General features: G+C 40.5%; 1 protein-coding gene across 5 annotated transcripts in view; it reads left to right on the forward strand.

The window, feature by feature from the left end:
• Window positions 1–20,601, forward strand: part of TMEM131L (transmembrane 131 like) — an 86,563-nt gene that overhangs the window by 33,079 nt on the left and 32,883 nt on the right. For 4 of the 5 annotated variants that reach the window (XM_068942340.1, XM_068942343.1, XM_068942341.1 and 1 more), the window contains exons 4-12: window positions 3,811–3,882; window positions 4,730–4,853; window positions 5,945–6,061; window positions 7,881–7,991; window positions 14,334–14,411; window positions 16,215–16,368; window positions 18,645–18,703; window positions 19,061–19,169; window positions 20,143–20,248. In XM_068942340.1, coding sequence (XP_068798441.1) covers window positions 3,811–3,882; window positions 4,730–4,853; window positions 5,945–6,061; window positions 7,881–7,991; window positions 14,334–14,411; window positions 16,215–16,368; window positions 18,645–18,703; window positions 19,061–19,169; window positions 20,143–20,248 — 930 coding nt within the window. The remainder of the gene's footprint in view (window positions 1–3,810; window positions 3,883–4,729; window positions 4,854–5,944; window positions 6,062–7,880; window positions 7,992–14,333; window positions 14,412–16,214; window positions 16,369–18,644; window positions 18,704–19,060; window positions 19,170–20,142; window positions 20,249–20,601) is intronic. The other variant, XM_068942345.1, reaches the window with a different exon arrangement.

Here is a 20,601-nt window from a genome sequence, read left to right on the forward strand (position 1 = left end):
TCATCCCAGGGGGCTGTGTGTTTGGCCCTCTCCACCAGATGTGTGCCAGATGCTTTCTGGGAGTCTTGGACAATGAACTTCCTTGTGCAGGAGCTGTGCGTTTCATGGTTCATCTCTCCTTCCGCAAGGAGGGTGTCCCCTCAGCTTTCCTTTGCTTTGCCCTGGATGCTCTGTGCGGCTGTGTCGATCCCTCCTCCCTCCTGCCCCTTCCTTGCCTCCCCACCCTTTCAGCTGCTGCTTCTCTTTCGTTCTGGAGATGGGTGATTCAGGGCATCGGCGCGTGAAGATATATAGTGAGGATGGGCCAGTTGAGAGGAAGGGCGGTTGGTTGAATTGTTAGGCTGGAGAGTGATAATGGGGCAAACTAGTTCCTTGCTACAAAGACATTGACAAACGTAGCTGAAGCTCTTTGTATTCGAAGTAGTTGCCAGGAACTCCCTTCCCCTCTTCCATTTCTTTCTTCTCTTTCCGCCCAGTTCTGTTCACTCATGCCTAGAACTGTTCTCTGAAATTTGAGAACTGAGCTGCAGTGTCGCAAGTTATATTTCGGAAGCTGGTAGCCAACTGGTCAGTCTGAAAAACAGAGAAATGTGATTGAGTTGAGCGTGGAGTCTGGCTTTGTTAAACCAAATGCTTAATGATGTGGTAGGTAGCTAACTTGAAAACCCTAATAAAGACCATGGAGTAGCTGGAAGCCAAGCCTTTTCTGTTATGAAGAAGGCTGCTTCTCCATATTTGTTGTTTCAAGACTCACGTTCTCAGGCTGAGACTTGCATCTTTCCCAAGCCTGTAGCATTCTCATGAAAGGTCCCATGAACTTTTTTGGCATGTAGTTTGCAGCCAGATGAGAGGTTTCTGGCATAATTTGAGGTGAATCCATTAGTTGAGATATGGTTCCAAAAAAAAGAAAAAGTATTTTTTTTTATTTAAAAAGTGACTTAAAAGTGACTCTTAAGTATCTTTGAAATGCATTTTCGTACCAGGTCCCCAGCAGAGATTTGCATGTATTGACATACGTTTGAAAAGCAGGGATGCAGAAAGGTGCTCTGCCAGCTTTCCGCGGACTTTGAGAGACTTGCCGTAACGTATTGAAAAGTTGTAATTCTAATGCAGACGAGCCTGTCCCTTTCTCCGGACGCTGGTGGGCTTTACAATATGAGCTGGTGGTTTGGGTGCGTCGGTCAGAACGACCCCTGCACGTTCCTGCTCTTCCAACCCGTTGTCTTCTCCTTTGGGGAAAAAAACTGAAATTAGAAGAGTGGCACATGTCCCTTTCCACTAGTCCTGCTCTTGAATAAACTGCACTGGAATTATTTTTGGCACCCCTTCTGGGCTGCTGATAAACCGTGCAGATGCCCTGGAGCTGGCCACTGGGCTGGGCTGTGAGCACAGCACCGTAGGAATGCGACTCTTCTGCTTTCGGGGCCAGACCGGGGCTCAGAGCAGTTAGGCAGCTTTTGCGGGGTGCGGAGCAGGAGCCGAATGTCTCGTAACCGCGGTGCCAGCGTGGGGGCTGCTGGGGAGCAGAGCGCGGAGATGCACAGTAGCTCTGCACAGGAACAGCACTCTCCCGTGAGAAGAGGAGGTGCTTACCTGGTGGGAGCTGTTTCCTGCAGAGCCCATGTGAATTGGAGGCAAGACTGGGTGCAGAAGTGCTCCCGGCTTTCCTGAAAGCAGTTACCTCCGTATGATTCTGCAGGAGGCAGCTCAGAGCCTGCAGAGTTTGTTAGCTGTGGCTTGGCTTCAGCTGTGGCGGATCCAGGCTGCCTTCTCCAGAACGAATGGGATGTCAGCCCTGGGATCCCTGCTGCCACGCTCGCAGGGCTTTTCCCCTTCTCTGAGTGGTGCAAAATGGACTGTGGTTGCTGATGGAACAGTAATATAGTGCATTTTTAAGAACAGTGCTACAGCACGTCCTTGTTCTCCCTAACTCGGTGAAATGCAGTCTCCTACGCCCGCAGCTGCCTTTGCACCCAACATGTTGGGTAGCTATTGCAGAGAGCGAGGGCTGAGAGGAGAAGTGCTGGTGCTGCCGGAAATCCTCATGAGAGAAATGAGCAAATTTTGAAGTGCTGCTGCCCAGTAAAAGAATTGGCACAGAGCAGCGCTCAGCTTCTTGCCCTGCTTAGCAAAAGTTTTTCAGGTGAGAAAATATGTTTCAGCAGTGCCTGTTAGGGTACTAGGAACAGGAGAAAAGCAGTGATGGGGTTCAAGGGGTGACACTGTAGTTCTTCAGCCACTGCTGAACTTTTAATCTGTGTATTTTCTTTTTTATTCTATATGTGTGTATATAATAAAAGGATTTAAGAATCCTTAAAAAATGTGCCTTCCCTCAAATGTCTGGATCTTTTATTACAGCCGTAATTTTGATTTAACTGTGTTTACAACAGCAGCGCTCAGACTTTCCTGCTGGGTACCTCTCTGAGGATGACTTTTGGAGGAGTGGAAAGTGCTGGTTGCTGTGGTGTTTCTGAAGAGATGGCTGGGGCAGAGACAAGGCAGTTGGAAGGAGACCCTGTCATCTGCACAGACTTTATAGTTTTGTATCAGCCATTCTTTTTTTTTTTTTTTGTTTTAGTGGCGCCTCAGAAATGCCACCTGGATATATTCCATTCCTCCTGCTACAGTGGGAGGAGAGCTTGCTCCCAAGTATGAGAAATGTTGTCGTAAACGTTGTGGGTTTTCATAATAACAATACTGTTTTTTTAATTACTGGTAATAAATTATGATGTCTCTCTTGGTTTGGAATATAACAACAGAAGTATGTAGGCACTTTAATATATAAAAGGTGTGATGTTACAGAACTGCATTGTTAAATTGAGGACGAATTAGCTGTACTACCACATGTTATGCAAAGCAACTGGATAGCTAATGAGACCACAGTGCTTCCCTCCCTTCCCAGACTTATCCCTGCTAGGCTGCTTCCTAGCATCACCCACTAGAGGTGAAACTGGTTGTGGCTGTGGAAGTCAGACTGCTGCTGGGGAGGATTTTGGCAGCATAGTTAGTACGGGGTATGTGGCTGGAACGAGCAAGTGCTGGGCTTGTTTTTACCACTATGGTTGTTTGGACTTGTGAAGAACAAGTTTTAACTGAGAAAGTGGTAAAGGTATCCTGGGATTTCTGCCTACCCTAAAGGGTATAAACTCGTGTTGAAATCAGCTAAAAACGTGCTAGAAATGATGGGAACTCTATTGCAGGTTTTCCTAGGGCAAAGAAAAGATGATGACGTGTATGTTTCCATCTTACTTCTTACTCTTCTGCCTGTAAGACGTGAGTTGGCTTTTGTATTAAAGCCATAGTCAGACAAACACTTCTTTTGATGTCAGCATTTGCACAAGCTCTCTTTATTCCTGTACCTGTGCACCTTTCAGTTGTGCCTGTACAAGTGCTTGAGTGAGCGTCGGATGGGCCAGACTGGGGAGCTGATCCATACCGGCATAACTCTTTTCCCCCTGGAATCTTTTAAAAATCGTCTCCCCGCTGTAGCTCACTGCTCAGCCACAGAAACAGTTGTACCAGGATGACTGAGGGCAGATGAGCAAAGAAGGGTGGTTGTTCAAGCATTTCTAGAACGAAATGCTTATCAAACTACACTTCATTAGCATGCGCTTTGCAGCGTGTGCTGCTGTACAGAAAACTTCTTAAAGGGTCAGTCGTATGGCAGAAAGAGGAATGTATGAAAAGGCTTGAAAATCAAGTGTGTTTAGAATATAAAGAGCAAAATAAAAAGATGAGCTATGAGTTGTGGCTATGTATAGCATGACATCTGCCAAATATTAATTGTGGCTTTCTTTCCCTTTTTTTCAGCTTCTCAACAAAGATGCCTCCAAATGGGAAGGCTTTACATTTTCACCCTTCAGTTCTACATTTTGGAAAGCAGTGAGTATCTTACATTATTGTTCCTTCAATTAATAACGAAGTGGGGAGAAACAACCATACCCGGCTGTGTTTGGGTAAAGAGCATTAGCTCAGATCATTCCATCCTCTGACAAAACCAGAAATAGTACTTGCCGCAGAGTTGGCGTTCTGTTTCTAGCCTTGCAGTACTTTGAAGTGAAATGAAAATCAACTTAGTTCTATGAAGAAGGAAAAGGCAAATCAGTTTTTCATACTAGTTGTTCATTTCTTGGTTAGTTGCCTTTATAGATGAGAGGGAGCTTGTTACTTCCTTTAATTTCTCCTGAAAATAAAACCCAAAAAACCACAGGCAAATATGCGTGTAGAATACTTAAGATTTTTGAGATCTCCTATAAGAAAACTTCTAATTTTTAATGATAATCAGTCTTTGTTCCATTAATAACCAGAGAAGACACATGAACGCCTTTGTATGTTAAAGGAATGTTCCCAAGGCTGCACAGAATGAACATATAAGCTGGTTTTTAGGATGTATTAGCTAAAATGTAAGTCTTGAGAGAATCATTGTTTTAAATGACAAAACAAGACTTTGCTCATTAGAACTTTTTTTCTTCAAGAAATTGTGCCCAGTAAGGGTTGGATTTTTTTTTCATAAAGTGCTACTGACCGAAGTGGGTTTTGGATAGGTGCAACTCTTACATCCCGTTGTTTCTTACTTGTATTTTAAAGAGCGAAATTTGTGTGGTACGTTTCCAAAGAATAGTTGCAACTGGCAAATTGTTGTATATCGGCATGTTTTAGTGTGATTTGTGTTTGTTGCTTTTTGTACATTGCCTATGCTTATAAATAATTTCTCTGTTTTCCTCTCTAGATTACTGGGGCTACCCAGAGCTAAAATGCTGCATGCCTACAACCCTAGTAGAGAGAGAGAAGTTGTAGTGAATTCAGTGTTTACAGCTACTAGACAGTTTCATGTGTCTCCTGTTCATAGCAGGGTGAGTGTTGATGTACTTTTGGAAACTATGCAATGGCCAAATGCCAAACTTTCATGCTTTCGTTGGCCTAAAGTTTTCATTCTGTGTTCTCTCTTCGTGCTGTTTCTTAGGACCTCCAATTTTTTCTTCTCTCTGTTTTTGCTAGTGCTTTTTTGCTCGCTTTTACGTAGATAGGTGAGGGAGAAGATGTCCAAATTCTGCAGTAAGAAATGTATTTTATGGTAGTTCAGAAGGAAAAGAATTCTTCAATGTTAAATTGGCTGTTTAAATCTTTCTGCTGTATGCAGCATTATGCAGTCATTCACAGGCGTGTGGGTGTTTACAGCCTTGAATTTTCAGTCTTTTCAACAGTCTTGCATGTTCCTCATTAAAAAAAATTAGAGTGAAATGTTTTTATGCGTTTTGTATTGTGTTTATGAACATAATTGCCATGTTATCTAAGACCATTGTTTTAACTCTGATTTTTTTTTTTTTAATGGAGTATAACAATGTAATGCATGTTAAGAACGAGTTGCTGTCATCTCAGTTTGATGAAGCCCAGGCTTCATCCTCTGCTGATGTGCGAAGGGTTTTTTATATGCTTTTATCTGATTTGTATTTTTACTGTGGCTAAATGGGTATTACTATGAAGAAATAAACTTGATCATGTTTTCTGGTTTAGACAGACCTATGTGGTTACTAATTGTTTTGCCCAAGTTAGCGTTTGACTCGTTTGACTATATGTGACAGAGGAGGTTGATTTGCTTTGTTGTAGGCATCTGCATGCAGAGAAGTGTTTTGGCAGATGCAGGGACTGTTGATGTTGTGCAATGAAGCATTTGTGTAAAAAGGAGTCTTGATCGACTAGGCCTGAGCTGGCCTAGGCACTCCAGATACAACATGGCAATTTGCTGAGTGCTCTCTGTTCTTCTCTGTAATGCGAGTTGAAAATTATGGGCAGGTGAAACTTTTCAGGACTGAGGGGCTGACTGACTATCAATGCGATCTATAGATACAGATATACATGTGGAAGCACCGCTATTGAGCGACACTACCGAATAACAGGTGGCATGGTTAACTGCACTGAACAAGCTTCTGTGTCGTCTCCGTAGGTGATTCCAGCGATGGGAAACATTTCTTTCAGAGTGCTCTTTCTGCCAACAGAAGAGGGCAATATTGAAAGTTCATTATTTATAAATACCTCATCTCATGGAGTACTTTCATATCAGGTAGCTTCTCTTAATTTGACTGTGTTTTGAATTTTTGTGCGTCTTAAAAAGTGATTCTCGTGTTTTGGACTTAGAAACTTTGAACTTTCAGAATGTATTGGATTCCCGATACCAGTCAGGTAAATGAATAATGTTTACTGTTATGCCTTCTTCAGATCTCCCTAATCTCTTCATCTGTCATATGTGCATATGATTAAAGTTACTACTGTTAGTGGGGTTGCTTGCAATAGTAAAAATAAGTGTATTTGTATATGTGTACTTGGAAGAACATGGTCTTGTCACTAATTGTTGATTCCCAAATCATACTGAAGCCTAGAATGTGCTGTGCTAGAATGTAGTTGTCACAGAAAACATTTAGGAAATTTTTTAGGTCGTCTTCAGCACCGTTCAGTAGGTTTAGGTTCCTTAAAATATGAATGCAGAAGTAGTGGGTCAGCCATTGAGGCCACCTCTTAATCTGATTAACTGGGGATATGAGCAAATTTTAAGGTTTGTTTTGTTTCTTACAAGGGGTATTATATATTTTAAATTCTTTACCTTTATTAATTTATTTTGTTAAAGGAAAATCTAACTTCAGTCATTTCAAAACAGCACCAGCTTTAATCAACTGTCCACCTCTTCCAGCCCCACACGTGGATACTGTGCTGGAAAATAAAGCCCCTTTAAAATAGATAGCATAGATCAATTCAGTCAAAATGCAGGTGTTAGAATGGAAGAATTGCCATTGTCTGGGACTTGTTAGGGATAAACCCAAATTTGGTGGGAACCTTTCGACAAAGATGAAGGTACAGTACATTATAGAGTGATAAATCTTTTTTCTTTTGTGTCTGTCTCTTTGCATTCACTCCTGACCCCTTGTTTTATTACCCAGTCAGCTCAACCAGGGCCTTTTGTGACCCAGCTGCAGGGAAGCAGTTGTCGGTGTCACCAAAATATCAGTTTATCTCCTGTTGGACTGCTGCTAAAATCAGTAACGTACCGGTTTTCATGAACAGTTTCACCAGCCATCCATAATAGAGAAAGAAAGTAACTGTCCATGATGTCAACTTACTTTAGGTTCACAGTGTCAAAATTGGGCATAACTTTAGTGGGTGATGCACAGTTACAGTGTTCTTGAGAGCACAAAAGCCTCGAAACGTTTTTGTGTTTGTAATGCATTTGTATGTCTACAAGTGTATACGGAAGATTCACCCAAATGGAGAGAAGGTACCATTACAGTAAAATACACAGAATACGTTGTATTCTCCTCTAATTAAAATGTGTGGATTTTTTTTCCCTATCTAAAAATAATTTAAGATTTCTTTGCATGCCAATAAGTGAAAAACCCCAAGGGATTTTCTTGAAGAGGAGGAAAAAAATCATCGGAGATGATCTAGCATCTCGTTGTCATAAACTACTCTTGGTAGAATGGGATATGAATGTAGTAGTTAAAAAAAATTGAATTAAGGAAAATTCAAATTAAAGTTAAATTAAGGATTATTACCAGATTCCATATATATTTCATATATCCAGATATGTGTATTGTAATTACCCAAAGAATAGTAAGAGAGTTTTGATATTTTCTGTTTTGAGGTAACCTGGTGCTCTGCTGATAAGCACTTTTCTTTTGTAATAGTGCCTGACACTAAAGTGCGAGTTATATGTGTAGTTACTTCCCACCATGCAAATTCCTTTTTCTAAAGTATCTCAAGTTTTAAAAGAATGTGTTATAGTCAGTAGCCAGTCTGTTTCTTGGAGTTCTTATTAGCAAAGCAGCTTTGTATGTTATAGTAATAACTGAAATCCTAAATGTTGTTATAATGAATTTTTTCTGCAACAGGTTTTTGGGACGGGAAGTCTGAAGTCTTCTCCCGAAGAATCTGGAGTGCAGCTAGCAAATGCCTATTTACTGCTACCACACATTCAAAACATCCAGGCTTCGCAAACACTGGTATGGTACACGTTTCAAATAGAAATAAAGCATTAATCTACTGAGACATAGAAAATTTTTGTTCTCAGGTTGCTGGGACGCAAAGAACGTTAACAAAAAGTCCAAGTACCTGTAAGTGCAGGAGTGAGCTTACAAGACATAGGAATACTGTGATGAGCTAGTGTTCTGGTTTTATGAGACAGTCTGTGGCATTTAAACTATTCCCACTTGTTCCTGTTTGTGCTCCTGTGGTGTGCTATCCTCTCAGTTGTGCTGACAAAACTATTTGTGAGGCCCTGCTGTGAACCAGATTGGAGAACTAAACAAAAAAACCCCAAACCTCTATGTTACAGGGCTTTTTGGTTTTGTTTTTATTTTGTTCAGTTTTTACCTCAGATCAGTTCCCCGTGCTTGTTCACAACAGGGCCGCACAAACAGTTTTCCACTTCGTTAAAAGGCATGGCATGCTGTGCGGATGAAAACAAGACCTGGGAGTTGGGCTGGCGTGTCCCCTTCTGCCAGCATCAATGTTGAAGATATCAGATTCACCTACCTCCGCTTTGCTTAAGCAGGGGACTGTGAAGAATATTGCAAGATAGATTTACAAAGTGTAACCATTTCAAATGGAAGAGAAGCTTAACAATTTCTGTGATTTGGTTGCAATTAGTTATTTCCATAGTCCATGCCATGCAGAACGATCTTTTAGCTTCCCTTTTGCTTTTTCATGGATAACAACGTTAGTAGTTTTACATGTGTTTTTTTATTGTTGGTTTATTTCTCAAAAACATATTTAGAATATTTTAGTGCATATGGAATTTATTATTGTACGTAAATGTGACCTGCATTGGTTGCTTTCATGATGCCTTCTTCTGTTTGTTCTGCCTCAGAACAACTCTCTCCTCAGATCTTATTTTTCAGCATCTGCTATCTGTTGTTTAGGTCAATCTTAGCTTTCTCCAGGATAAGGCACAATTTCCTTGGCTTTCTTTTTTCTCCCTGGACCAGTCTCTCTGCTGTATACACACAAGGGTGCTTGCTTGTAGGCGCACACCGAATCTTGTGAAGGAACCAGAAATCTTAGGTTTAGTAATTTGTTATGATGTAGAACGCAGGGTGGTGGTGGATTTTTTTTTTTTTTTTTGGGCTGCTGTCTATGAAATGTGTCTCTGCAGCTTCGTTTCCAGCTTCATGGGCTGTCTTCAGGTACTTTCTGACGTTTGGAGGCAGACTCTGCTGCTGTTTCTCATTTCCATCTGAATTCCTGAGTAGAGAGGTTTTGGGGAGCGTTTGACATTTTCCTTTCTGTGTAATGAGGAACATTTTCCGCCACTTTATTTCTGTAGAGTACAAGCTTGAGGTCATGTTTGGCAGTACAGAGTGGTACCACCTGGCACCAGTCTTGCCTCAGTACATGAGTTGTGAGGAGAGCGTTGACTCACTGCTTCTAGCTCCGGGTGTGATTATTGTGTGCCTGGCTATAATTGGGGAATTACTCTTCAGTTCATTGAATTTTATGAATTTGGACAAAAATAAAGAAACACTGGGACAGGTTCTGCAACTCTCCGTTGAAGGTTGTAGGCCAGATCCAAATACTGAAAAGTAGCTTCTGGCTTGAGTTTGGGTCCCTTTTAGAATGATTTTGGTCTGCAGATATCTGTCCTCTCCAGAAGTGGCTCTTTTGATTTACCCTATTTACGATGTAATACAGATCCGATAAAAACTGGTAGGATTCTTTCCATTGATTCCAAAGGGTAAGTGGAGGAATGGGACTTTATTCTACCTGTGCGTATTTACAATCAATATTAGTCGCCTGTTTCTTGTCCGGTTTATATTTAAAGCTCAGAAGCTGTGGGAAGAAGAGGCCTATGAAGTTCTTGTGAGTGACTACACACATGAAAACATATGGTTACATAAATATTGAACAAACAATGGAGATTTGTAGTAACAAAACAAAAAAGCATTTAAACCAAAAACGATCACACCTACTTAACTGTGCATTGGTTTCTTCCTGTTTATTTTTCACTGATGTAAAACAGTAGTGTAAGTTTAGGATAGCATAAGCTTTGTTTGCACATCCCTTGTCTTCTTGGGGTGGATGAGTTGTAATATTGGGCGACAGTCTGATAAGCTAAAGAGATCCTTGCGTCTAAAGTCTACTGACACTGCTTGGAAAGCTGTGAGAAAGCTCAGTGGGTGCTCCATCCTGTGTCTCTCTCTTTCTCTGTTATCTGGTGTTTTAAAGATGTTTGTGTTTAAGCAGATAGTACTGAAAGTGACATGCTTGATCACTGAGGCCGGAAGGGTAACAACCTTGTTTAGTCCGAGCGTGTGGGTAGCAAAGGGGCTTCTCAGAACTGGTGGCTGCTTTGTTACCGTTGCTCCAAACACTTTTTCTTACTCCTCTGATGGCTGGAACCTACCTCTGATTTCCAATGTGAATTTATTTTTGGTCAGCTTATATTTGTTTGCTGTGCTATACATTCAGTTTAAATAACTCTTCCTGCTTCCGATGCTTACCCGAGACGGTCTTTTTAGGTGGCATTGCATCTTCCAGCTTTTGCTTTGCCAGGCGAAGCAATCTGTGCCCGATAGTACCTTCATATGTGGTGGGTTCTCCATTTTTTAACCAACCTGGCAGCCCTTTTCTGCAGTTCTTCCAATGTGTAACAGTTTCTTTTGAAGGTGAGTGGCCAGAATTGTACGTAGGGCTATCGATGAAATTTTGCATCAGCAAAAATAGCCGGACCTTTCTTTTCATCCATCATTCCGCCAGTTTTTTTTTAGCAGAAAGACTTGTGATGAGTTGAAAAAATGTTGCCTTTACTGCTGTTGAATTTCCCCTGCTTTCTGTTACTCTGTTCTTCAAAGTTTCAGCTTCTGAAGGTTTTGGAACCAGTGTGCTCTGGTTATGGTCCTGCATCCCAAAATTTTTGGGATCCTGGCTCACTAGCTGTGAAGTCAGAAGAGCTGTATCCAACCTGATCAATTCATAGTATGTCCACATGTCCATTCAGCAGAAGCTAGTTACGACTAAGCTATAGCAGATGGTGGAGCCCATTTAGGTCATGTTTGTTTATCCAGCTTTTGGATATAGTCTTTGCTCCAGTTGCCTGATTTTTGACATTGTTTAGTATTTGCATGGCACTTACAGGGCAGCGACATCAGTGCCTTATTGTGTTCAAAGCGTTGTACAAACATACAGGAAATGCCTGTGGAGGAGCAAACTGCAGGGAGGGATGTCTTATCAGAGGACATACAGACATGTTTTTGCCGACTTCCCAGATGAGTTTGGAGTTTATGAAGCAATAACATGGGCAATTATTGCAAGGACTGGCAGGAACTAAGACTCCTTAAGTTAGGTCTTGTGCAGGTGAACAAAGGATCAGAGAGGGAATGCGTGCTAAGTGTGTTGTCTGGGTGTGGAGAAGGAACGTAATAACATAGTGGAGTTCTCCTGGTGTGCCATTGTGTTAAGTGCCTGCAAAAACCTGATGAAACTCTGCTGAGCAATCATTGTTACAGGAATAGTTTATTAATGCCAGTTCAGTTATAACAGAGCAGAAATAGCTCTTCAGGGCCAGGGATTGTCCTGGAAGGAAACTTTGAAGTACCATCCTTCAGGTGGAAAGGGAGGCTTGTTCAACGTTTTGTTCTTTCTGCATTACAGTATAGCCAAACTCCAGGAAGCGGTTTGCACTCTACAGTCTTGATAATCCAGGAGCGTCTCCATGAAAATCTTGAGAGAGTCGTGCCTGGTTGACAGGGTATCTAGGACAGAATAAAGCATTCTCTCCCTAAAAGCGGCCTCAGTTCAGCAGTCGTTTGGGGGTTGTTGAGCTGGCCTGTGCCAACAGTCCAGTTATGCTCTGTTTGAATGGATGAAATATTTTGTAGGTAATTGCCTACTGTTGTCTCCCAACTAGAATCCTAGACCTTCTCTTGGGGAGTGGAGCTCCTTGCCCATCAATCAGTTCATTTTTTTGTTTTAACCCTTTCTTTAAGGGGGCCTCTGTCTCTAGCTGGTAGAAGCTGCACAAATGGAGTTCCTACCGATCTTGATAAGTATTTATATTTCACTATAGAAAGTAATCAGGGTTTTGTATTCAAGTCATATAGGGATTGTGGGTGCTCTGTGTGTGTGTGTACATAATGCAATGCATTTATATATATTCGCATATAAGATGAAATACAGGTACCACGTAGCTTTCTGGTGACGGAAGGGAGTGGCAGTGGTTGTACTGTTACACAGTGAGTGCTCTTTCTCAGTTTTCCCTTATATTGTGCCTCTCCTCTTTCAACTCGCCTCTGATGCAAACATACTCTGAATAATTCAACACTCTGATTCATACGCAGTAATATTTACAGTGTAAATGGAATGCTTTCACCATTGAGAAATGTGGACATGGTCACCGTGGGTTTCTTTTCTTGGAAACTCTGCTTCTGATATTTTCTTCTTCTAAGATTCTTTATTTTCTTCTCTTTATGGTTATACCATCTTACCAGTGTTTTAAGGCAGTAGGCGTGACGGTTATGCATATATTGTCTGCCTCAGATAAATGAAAACCCTTTTCCTTTTCTGCTGATGTCTTTACAGAGAAGAAAAAAAATTCCCAATAGAAAGCAGATTAACATTGCGCATAAATACACCCAAATAAGATATTTGTCTGTGTGTTTTCTTAGCAGCGTCACTCTTTTAAGGCAACAGTTTCTCATGTACACATGGGCCACGTCAAGAAAAGGAGTTGAAGCAAAACTCTGGAAAAACATGATTTAGCTGAATTTTTATGGAGGTGGATTTCTTAAACTAATTTAAACTACCATAGCATTGAATAAAGGCTAACAACTCCTTATTTATGACAGTGAAAACCATAGAATTCTCCTAAGGAGCACTGACAAAGGAGGTTTATCTGACCAAATAAGTAACCCCAAAAGTTGCTCTTTATGAAATTCTAGTGCCTTGTTAAATTCCATTACAAGGCACGGCCACGGAGTGTCAATAAATGATGCATGTTTTGGGGCCACGTGTTTTCTCTGCTTTCAAAATCTGATGAGGACAGAAGAGTTTGCAGAAAGAAATAAGCTGGTTGGGGTTCACACCCCCCGCCTCCCTGCCCCAGGCCCTACCGGAGAAAGAAATGCATGTTTTGAAGTTACCATTAATAATCTTTGCAGAGGTTAGATCGCCCTCTTGTGTGAACGCTCAGTCCTTCTGGTGTGAAATCCTGTTGAATTAAGACTGCAGAACAAATGTTGGCTCTCTTTTGGCTGACTGTTACAAAACTGTACCCCATGATATAAGTGAAATGTCGTACATATGGTAAATCTAATGTGTTCTCAAACGTACCCTGTGTCCTGATATGAAAAAGAGAAGACATCCAGCATTTTGTACAAAAGTTTCTGAAGCCAAATGCAGATACAGAGTAGGTTGTTGGATATTTTTAAACCCTTTCTTCACAACTTTGCTTTCCAGCATCAAATTCTTTAAATTCTTAAAGTAATGTGCAGTAAGTTGCAGTGACATCTTCAGAAGCTTGTGTCTGCGGATGCCTCGTTTAGATTTAGCTAGGTATCAAAAGAGAAACTGGATGGGGTTCCATGTCAGTCCCCAAATCACCGAGTAATTTAGGTATAATTAAGGTACCAATAAAGAGAGTCACAGAACTCTCATTATGAAAATTTTTATTTGGATTCAAGACACACTGGCTGAGCCGTTTGTGGAATTAATTCGGTGATCCAGATTTCCAAATAGCTGTCACCAGCTATGCTTGGCTTTGTCGCTGCTGTTGCCTCATTAGATTTATGAATGTTTTACAAGCTGGCACAGTTAATGTTTTTTTTTTTTTTTAACTTTTCCCTTTCCAATCAATAAAAAGGTGAAACAAGTATTTTGTCTGTCCATTTTGGCACGAAGCCTGCATATCAGCCAGTGTCCAAAATATATTACTACAATCTTAGCCTAGCAGCTGTATTTTGGAATACAATCAGCAAAGAAAATATACAGAAAACAAGCAAGAAAGCTTTTATATTATACAAAAAAGGCTCTGTTGGATACAGTTTATTGAAGTATGAAAATTTATAAGGGTTGCTCATCTTGATGCTGTACAAATATTTAATAGTCATGTATAATAATAGCTTGATAAGTAAGTAGTTAATGATGGAGTTTCTTTCTGAGAATTGGAGACTGATTACTGAACTACTGTATAGAGTAATTGTATATATTTTTTAAAATTTCCTTACATTGTTGTAACATGCGTATATGGAGACAATCTTACAATCTTTATAAATTATGAAGTGTGAGTCAGATTTATATAACATCTCTTGAAGCAATCTGCTTGACATTTTCTTCACTTTTCTCTCTAATAGGCAGAATCTATGAATGCCAGTCTCTTACATGTTCATCTTGAATGCAGTTTACCTAACAATGCTTATCAGCAAATTAAGGTATGTTTTATTGCCATATTATATCTATTAAGACTTTTTATTTTAATCTAAGTTTAAAGGGGCACTTTCCAGAGCTTTGGAAGTTTTAGCAGCAATGCAATTAAAAATGTCTCAGTTTAAACAGGAGTTGTGCTACATATCACGCTATCACTATTTGGAGAAGGGAAGAACAAAAAAAAAAATACCCCTCCGCTCCCACTAAAACAGGCTTAAGCGTTTTAATATGGGTTACATTACTTCTATAGAGTATGAAAGTGATTATATTCCCGTAATTTCCATTCTCCAGAAACATTTTCGTAAGTTTTTGGTAGTTCATACTAACAAAAGAGCAATCAAAAGAGAGTCTGCAGCCTAGACTGCCTGGGCCGAGTGTTCAAGTGGCTTTGGCTTGGGGCTTTGCTGTGCAAGCCAAATTCTGTTGCTGAAAAGGCCTCTTCCAAAGCTTGGGGCATTTAGGACCCTAGATCTCCTATCACCAGCTAGTGCCATCAAAAGGACTCTAAATATGTGTACATAGCAAATAAGTATTGGTTCATAGTGATGCTGATACTTGATCAGGTATTTTGTTGGATCAGATATGTAGGCCCTGAGCTGTGGTCTGTAGGGCTTTTCTTTTATCCAATATGATTGGGCCAAGACTCTGTAGCTATTTTTCTGTATGCCATATACTGCAGTGGTGCTGTGCTTTGTTTTATTCCCATGTTTGATTCTTGTGTTGCATAGTATTTAAGCCTAGGCTTGAGATGCACTGGAAAGTTTGAGATTGCACATAATACAGCTGCCTACTCTTTGATAGGAGCTTTCTAAAAGCATATTATCCCTGTGCTTAAGTTGCTGCAGTGGCTTCCTCTGTGCTTCTAGCTGTTCTTTCAAGTACTGAGGATTTCTTTGATGCTATGTGAGTTAACTGGCATCCAGTTCTTTGAGACACTTCCCCTCTCCTATTATACCTCATTGCGGCACTTAGGTTAGCTGAGGGTGGTTGGCTGCCAGTTTGCTAGAGCACCTAACGTGCCACGTTTGGAAGTTCTCTCTTCCTCCTCCTCCTGAGCAAATTACTCCTCTTAGTAGGCCGTCAGAGCCTGCGTTTAATGACCTTCATGATGTGATGCAGGACAAACTTATGTTATTCACTGTTGATTGTCCAGTTTGTTTTGCTCGTTGGCTTTAACATTTTGCAAAATGGTGTCTGTGTCTTTATAGTTGCTAAGACCCAGCTGTCTTAACAGCAACCACTACTCCGAATAGGAAATAAGACCCGATTTGTATTTATCTGAAGTATTCTAGCCAGACGACAGTGTTTTCTATTAAGATTTGTACATGTATGTTTGTTTTTTTAAAATTACTTCAGTGAGAAATGGAGACAAAAAGCACAGGATTTGGAAAAATTAACTATAAACAGACCAGTGAACATGAACTGTCTTCCTACCATTAAGACACATGCATCAGTCTGTTTATGGCACATTTTATTGAAGGCAGAGGATTTAACAAAGGAAACTGTTTTGCAGTCCCTGAGGTGAGACTGACTGAGGCAGTTTATAAATTTGCATTCTTTTAAGGTTCAGTGTCCTTTTTAGTTGTTTTTTGTCTTTGTTTTTGCTGTGCTGTCTTTATCTGCACTGTCTTTGGTTTCTGCTGAAAATTTTAGCAGAGGTCCTAACTACTTCTGTTTATCAGCACCTCTGTGCTGAGCACCTTGTCTGTTAACTACTACCCTTAAATAGCTTCTCAAGTTATCTTACTGTAATGAAATTTTCCATTTTCGCTCCTACACACACACTGTATCCCCTTGTCTCACTCCAGAGCTGCTGTTTTATGTCCGATGGGCCAATGCTGCTAGAAATGAGCTTAACGGTAAGAATGGAAAATGCCCAACAAGATTTTGTGGAGCACAGACAATACTTACTGGAGAATCTTTTTGTAGTTTATGTAGCAATGGAAAAAACCAAGACCTCGGGTAAGTCCTAAATATGACTATTAATTATAAGAGAAATTGGTTTTATACATACTTTGTAATCTGATGTTCTCACATGAATCAACTTCAGTGACAAATTCTAAATTTTGCAAGTGAAGGAAAAAATCAGTTCAGTTAAACACAACTTGTCAGCCACAGTTGTTTAAGACAGAGTTAGTGTGGAGCCCTCGTCTTTATAAAGGTATCAGTTTGTGCAGTTGTAAGCTGCATCTGTTTTGTTCTTTTTTCTAACCGCGCTTGTACATCTGCATAAATAGTATGAAAAGATGTCGTGGTCCTTGGATTTCTGCAACTGTATGTCTGGTTTCCCATCAATTTAATTAACCATAATAGGACTAAGAAGGCAGAGAGTGGTTTGTATAGTGCTGGGAATAGTGGCCATTGTGGAAAGGGGAAAATGAGGTAATACAGAGGATGTGTGCATCATTTGTTCTTGTCAGCTAGAATTCCACAGGCAAAATAATCAACTCCTTACAGTTTCTTGATAGTACATTTATTGGGTGAACAAATCCTCCAAATCCAAAGGATTTGAAATTATTTATAGAGCAGTCTGTTTGGATAGCTTTGCTTTTTTTTTTTCAATACTGTAGAAACATTTCTGCCCGTTGTACTTTCTGAAGGAAGAAGAAGAAAGGACTGCTTAAGAATCCATGTAGAAATAATTATTTTTAACAATGCAGACTTTGCACGAGTGAAAAGAACATGATCATTTTGTCTTTTGAGAACTTCAGTTCAAGATCTGGTCACAAAACAGTATAGGCGGTTCCCCCGGTGCCTGTTCTGTGATGTGATACGTACACGTGCCTGAAACTCAGATGCTCACTGTAACCCTAGTTTCCCCTGCCTGCGAGCTGCCAATACTTTGTCGTGTTAAATTGTGGAAGTATGTTTATGCTGAGGCTGGTAGAGAATTGTTCGCATCTGTCGTGTCAAGGGTGTCGGCTGTAACACTTTTAATGGTTAAAGTCCTAGTACGTTTTTCAAGCTGTTTTCTGTTAGATATAATGCAAATTACAAGCCCTGACGGGGTTAAAGCTTGGTCACGTAACTGCTCTTGACTTGCTGTCGGTAGGAAGTTCCACGTTTTACTCTGTCGGTGCCGGTGGTAGCTTTACCATATCAAACAGTAATGTTTGCCTGCTTGCTTTCCATCTGAATCGTTAGAGAGAGATGTGGTACTGAGGGAGAGCTCTAACAAAGTGGAACGCGGTACTGCGTTAGTCTGCGTGCAGCGCGTGTGCTTGGTGCCCTGGACTGGGCCTGCAGGTAGGCACGGAGCTGGCCAGCCAGAAACATTGAAGACGAGCGTGTGCTTTAAATCTCATGTCTCTGGAGGATGCGGAGTATCAGCTCACTTGGGATTAACAGCCTGGAGCCTTCTTTTGGAAGGTGGCACCTGTAGCCTTTCTTTCAAGCAGCTGAGCAAAGCACACACGCGCAGAAACTGTGTCTGCTGAAAGGGGAGAGTGACGAAGCGGTGCCTTTTATGTTAGCCTGTGTCTGCTTTTGTAATTCATGTATAAGTAAGGATGAGAACCCAGGTCGTCTTCCTCTGTGGAAACGTTGCGACCACCGTGGTATAGTAATGTCTTGTTCTGTACCACTGCTCTTGTGCTCTTCCCCGAGAGCTTGGAAGTGTCCTGTGAAGAGGGACGTAGCTTCACCAGTATGGCAAAGGGTGGTTACCAAAAACAGTTGTATCACTTTATTGACAGACGGAAGTTGAGTTAAACCCTTCTCCTGACCTCCCAGCTGCTGTTGCTCTAGCCAGTAGGTTAGTGGAATACAAAGAGAGAGGTTCATTCCTGTTTTAAACCCAAAAGTGTCAGGTACCTTATCAGGCTGCACATCACAATTGTTTTCTGACTTACCATTCAAACAAGGCAAGCCAGGAGTTTGTATAGGTGCGTGCACGTGCTGGATGTTTTAACTGGGCTCCCTAGTGCTGGTGATACTTTGGCCCCTAGACCGTTAGCTGTCTTCCTTCCCCTCAGCTGTGCCTCCTGCCTCGCTGCCTACCAGGAGCAGAGGTGCTGCCTGAGGCCAAAAGTCTTGTTGAGTGGTTTTCTACTCCATTACAAAAGGATTGCCAGCCCAAAATGTGGATAATTCCTCCTTTTACATGGGAATTGTTATTATTGTTGTAAATATTATTACTTTTTAAAATTTTTCATCGTTGCTACTTCTTGTATGAGCGTCTGACGAAGCAAGAGTGCTTTGACCTTCCTGCTTACCTGGGTGTTCGTTCTTTTAAACAGGTAATTCCACAGTAAACATGTATGTGTTGCATTCTGGGAACAGCCTTGTGCACATACAGGTAATTATGTGCTTCATGAGTCATATCTTAAGGCATCGAATTTGACTGGGGAATTAATTAGCTCACTGGTTTACTATCTGTGAGCAGACTGATTTTTTTTCTGATGGCAAATGTCAGGTTTCTGTATTTTTAAAATGTGCCCAAATATCTAGTAGATCTTGTAGATTTTATAGTTCAGTGATTTTTTTTTTTAAGATGTAAGAGCTGTTAACTTGAATAAAAATCCACGTGTTGATATAGAAGATGTGAAAAAAAGTGCAGATATTGGCTTGCAAATTTGCCAAGAACATTCATACAGGAGTTACAGTAGTAATTGTAGTGATGCTACAAGGATCATTATATCTTGTCTTAATGCAGGACATACGGCAGTTGTCACAGAAAGAGACATCACCTGTGGAGTTTGAGCCAGTACTGCTATCTTCTTCACCTACAAACTTTACAAAAGTTGCTTCCATTTTTTGTAAAGGTACAGTATACCTGTACTTGCAGATAACGTGATTAAATAAGGTTTGATTATGAAAAGGTAGCTTTCTTCAGCAGATGGAGACCCTGAAAAAGCTCAAAATTAACTTGTCTGGAAACTTTTTAGGAGAGTGAATCCTTTGTGCTAATTGTTTTCACTGTTGTTGTGCATATGCGCTGCCTCTCATGGTGATCTAAAGCTCTAAGCTATGCATATTTCAAAAAGGGGAAGAAAACACTGAAGATTGTTAGCTGATTTTAAAATAAATGTAATTATTGAGAATGTGCTTTTTCAACATCCTTTTATAATTTGCGGTTATTTTTCTATTTCCAATATATTTTCTAAAAGGCTATTGTACTTGGGTGGTCATTTTTATGACAGTTCTTGGCAGGATCATTGAAGAGGCTTGCCTGAGACCAGGCATATTTGTGGAAGAGCAAAAATCAAAATTTAGGAATTCCTGACTCCAGGCCATTTCCTCTTCTGACCACTAGACTGCAGTGCATGGACTTTTCATATTTCTGAAATAGGCTGCTTTCATAATGTCATTGGAACTTATTTTTTCTAGAAGAACAGGGCAAGCAAGAAGAAAGAAGGGAATAAGTTGTGGGATTTTTTTTTTCCACTCCTCTTCAGAGTAGTTTTTCATTTATTGAAAGGGGGCAGCATGCTCTGATAAATGAGAATGCTAGCTTAGGAGGCAGAAATCTGAAGCTATGCCAATGACTCCTGGTTAAAATTGGTCAAGCTTCTCTTAACAGCCTTTTTTTTTTTTGTTTAGCATTCATAAATTCCTCTTAAATCAAGGTTCAGAACCTCTGAAAATTAAGGCATGTTCTTCACCTATGTGAGAAGTGGAACAGTGAATGTTCTCCTTTGAAGAGTTCTTTGAAATCCTGATGTGAAAATCATTGTGGATGTGTTTTTATTCTTCTAGTTGATATTTTATTCTCCTCTATGTCTGTTCTTTGCCCAGCTGCATCATGTGACAGTGAAAGCTCTTACGCAGATGACAAGAGGAAGAATCTGTTGGAAGGCACTACAACACTAAAAGCCTGTCTTTCCTGTCCTGTGATGGAAGGGTAGGTTAACAGTGGATTTTTTTTAAATTTTTACTTTTTAGAAACATTCACTGACATTGTGCAGAATATTGCAACCTCCTTTAAGAGACAAAGTTAGCTTGCTTTGTCACTGTATGGTTCTAAGGACAGCGGAAAAGCTCTTTCCTGTTGTTGCTGTCATTTGTCAAAACAGACTTGTGGCATTTCAAGTAATAGGTCCTTATTTTATACAGCAAGACTTTCAAGATTCGGTAAAAGGATATGCCTTAACAGCTCATAAACACAACACATAAACATTGCTGTGATAAAATTCCACCCTCTTTGTTTCTCCGACATAGAAGCAGCGTAACTGTAGAAAAAATGTTGGGTGAACT

The sequence above is a fragment of the Struthio camelus genome, chromosome 4 (genome assembly GCF_040807025.1).
Source record: "Struthio camelus isolate bStrCam1 chromosome 4, bStrCam1.hap1, whole genome shotgun sequence".
Classification (NCBI taxonomy): domain Eukaryota; kingdom Metazoa; phylum Chordata; class Aves; order Struthioniformes; family Struthionidae; genus Struthio; species Struthio camelus.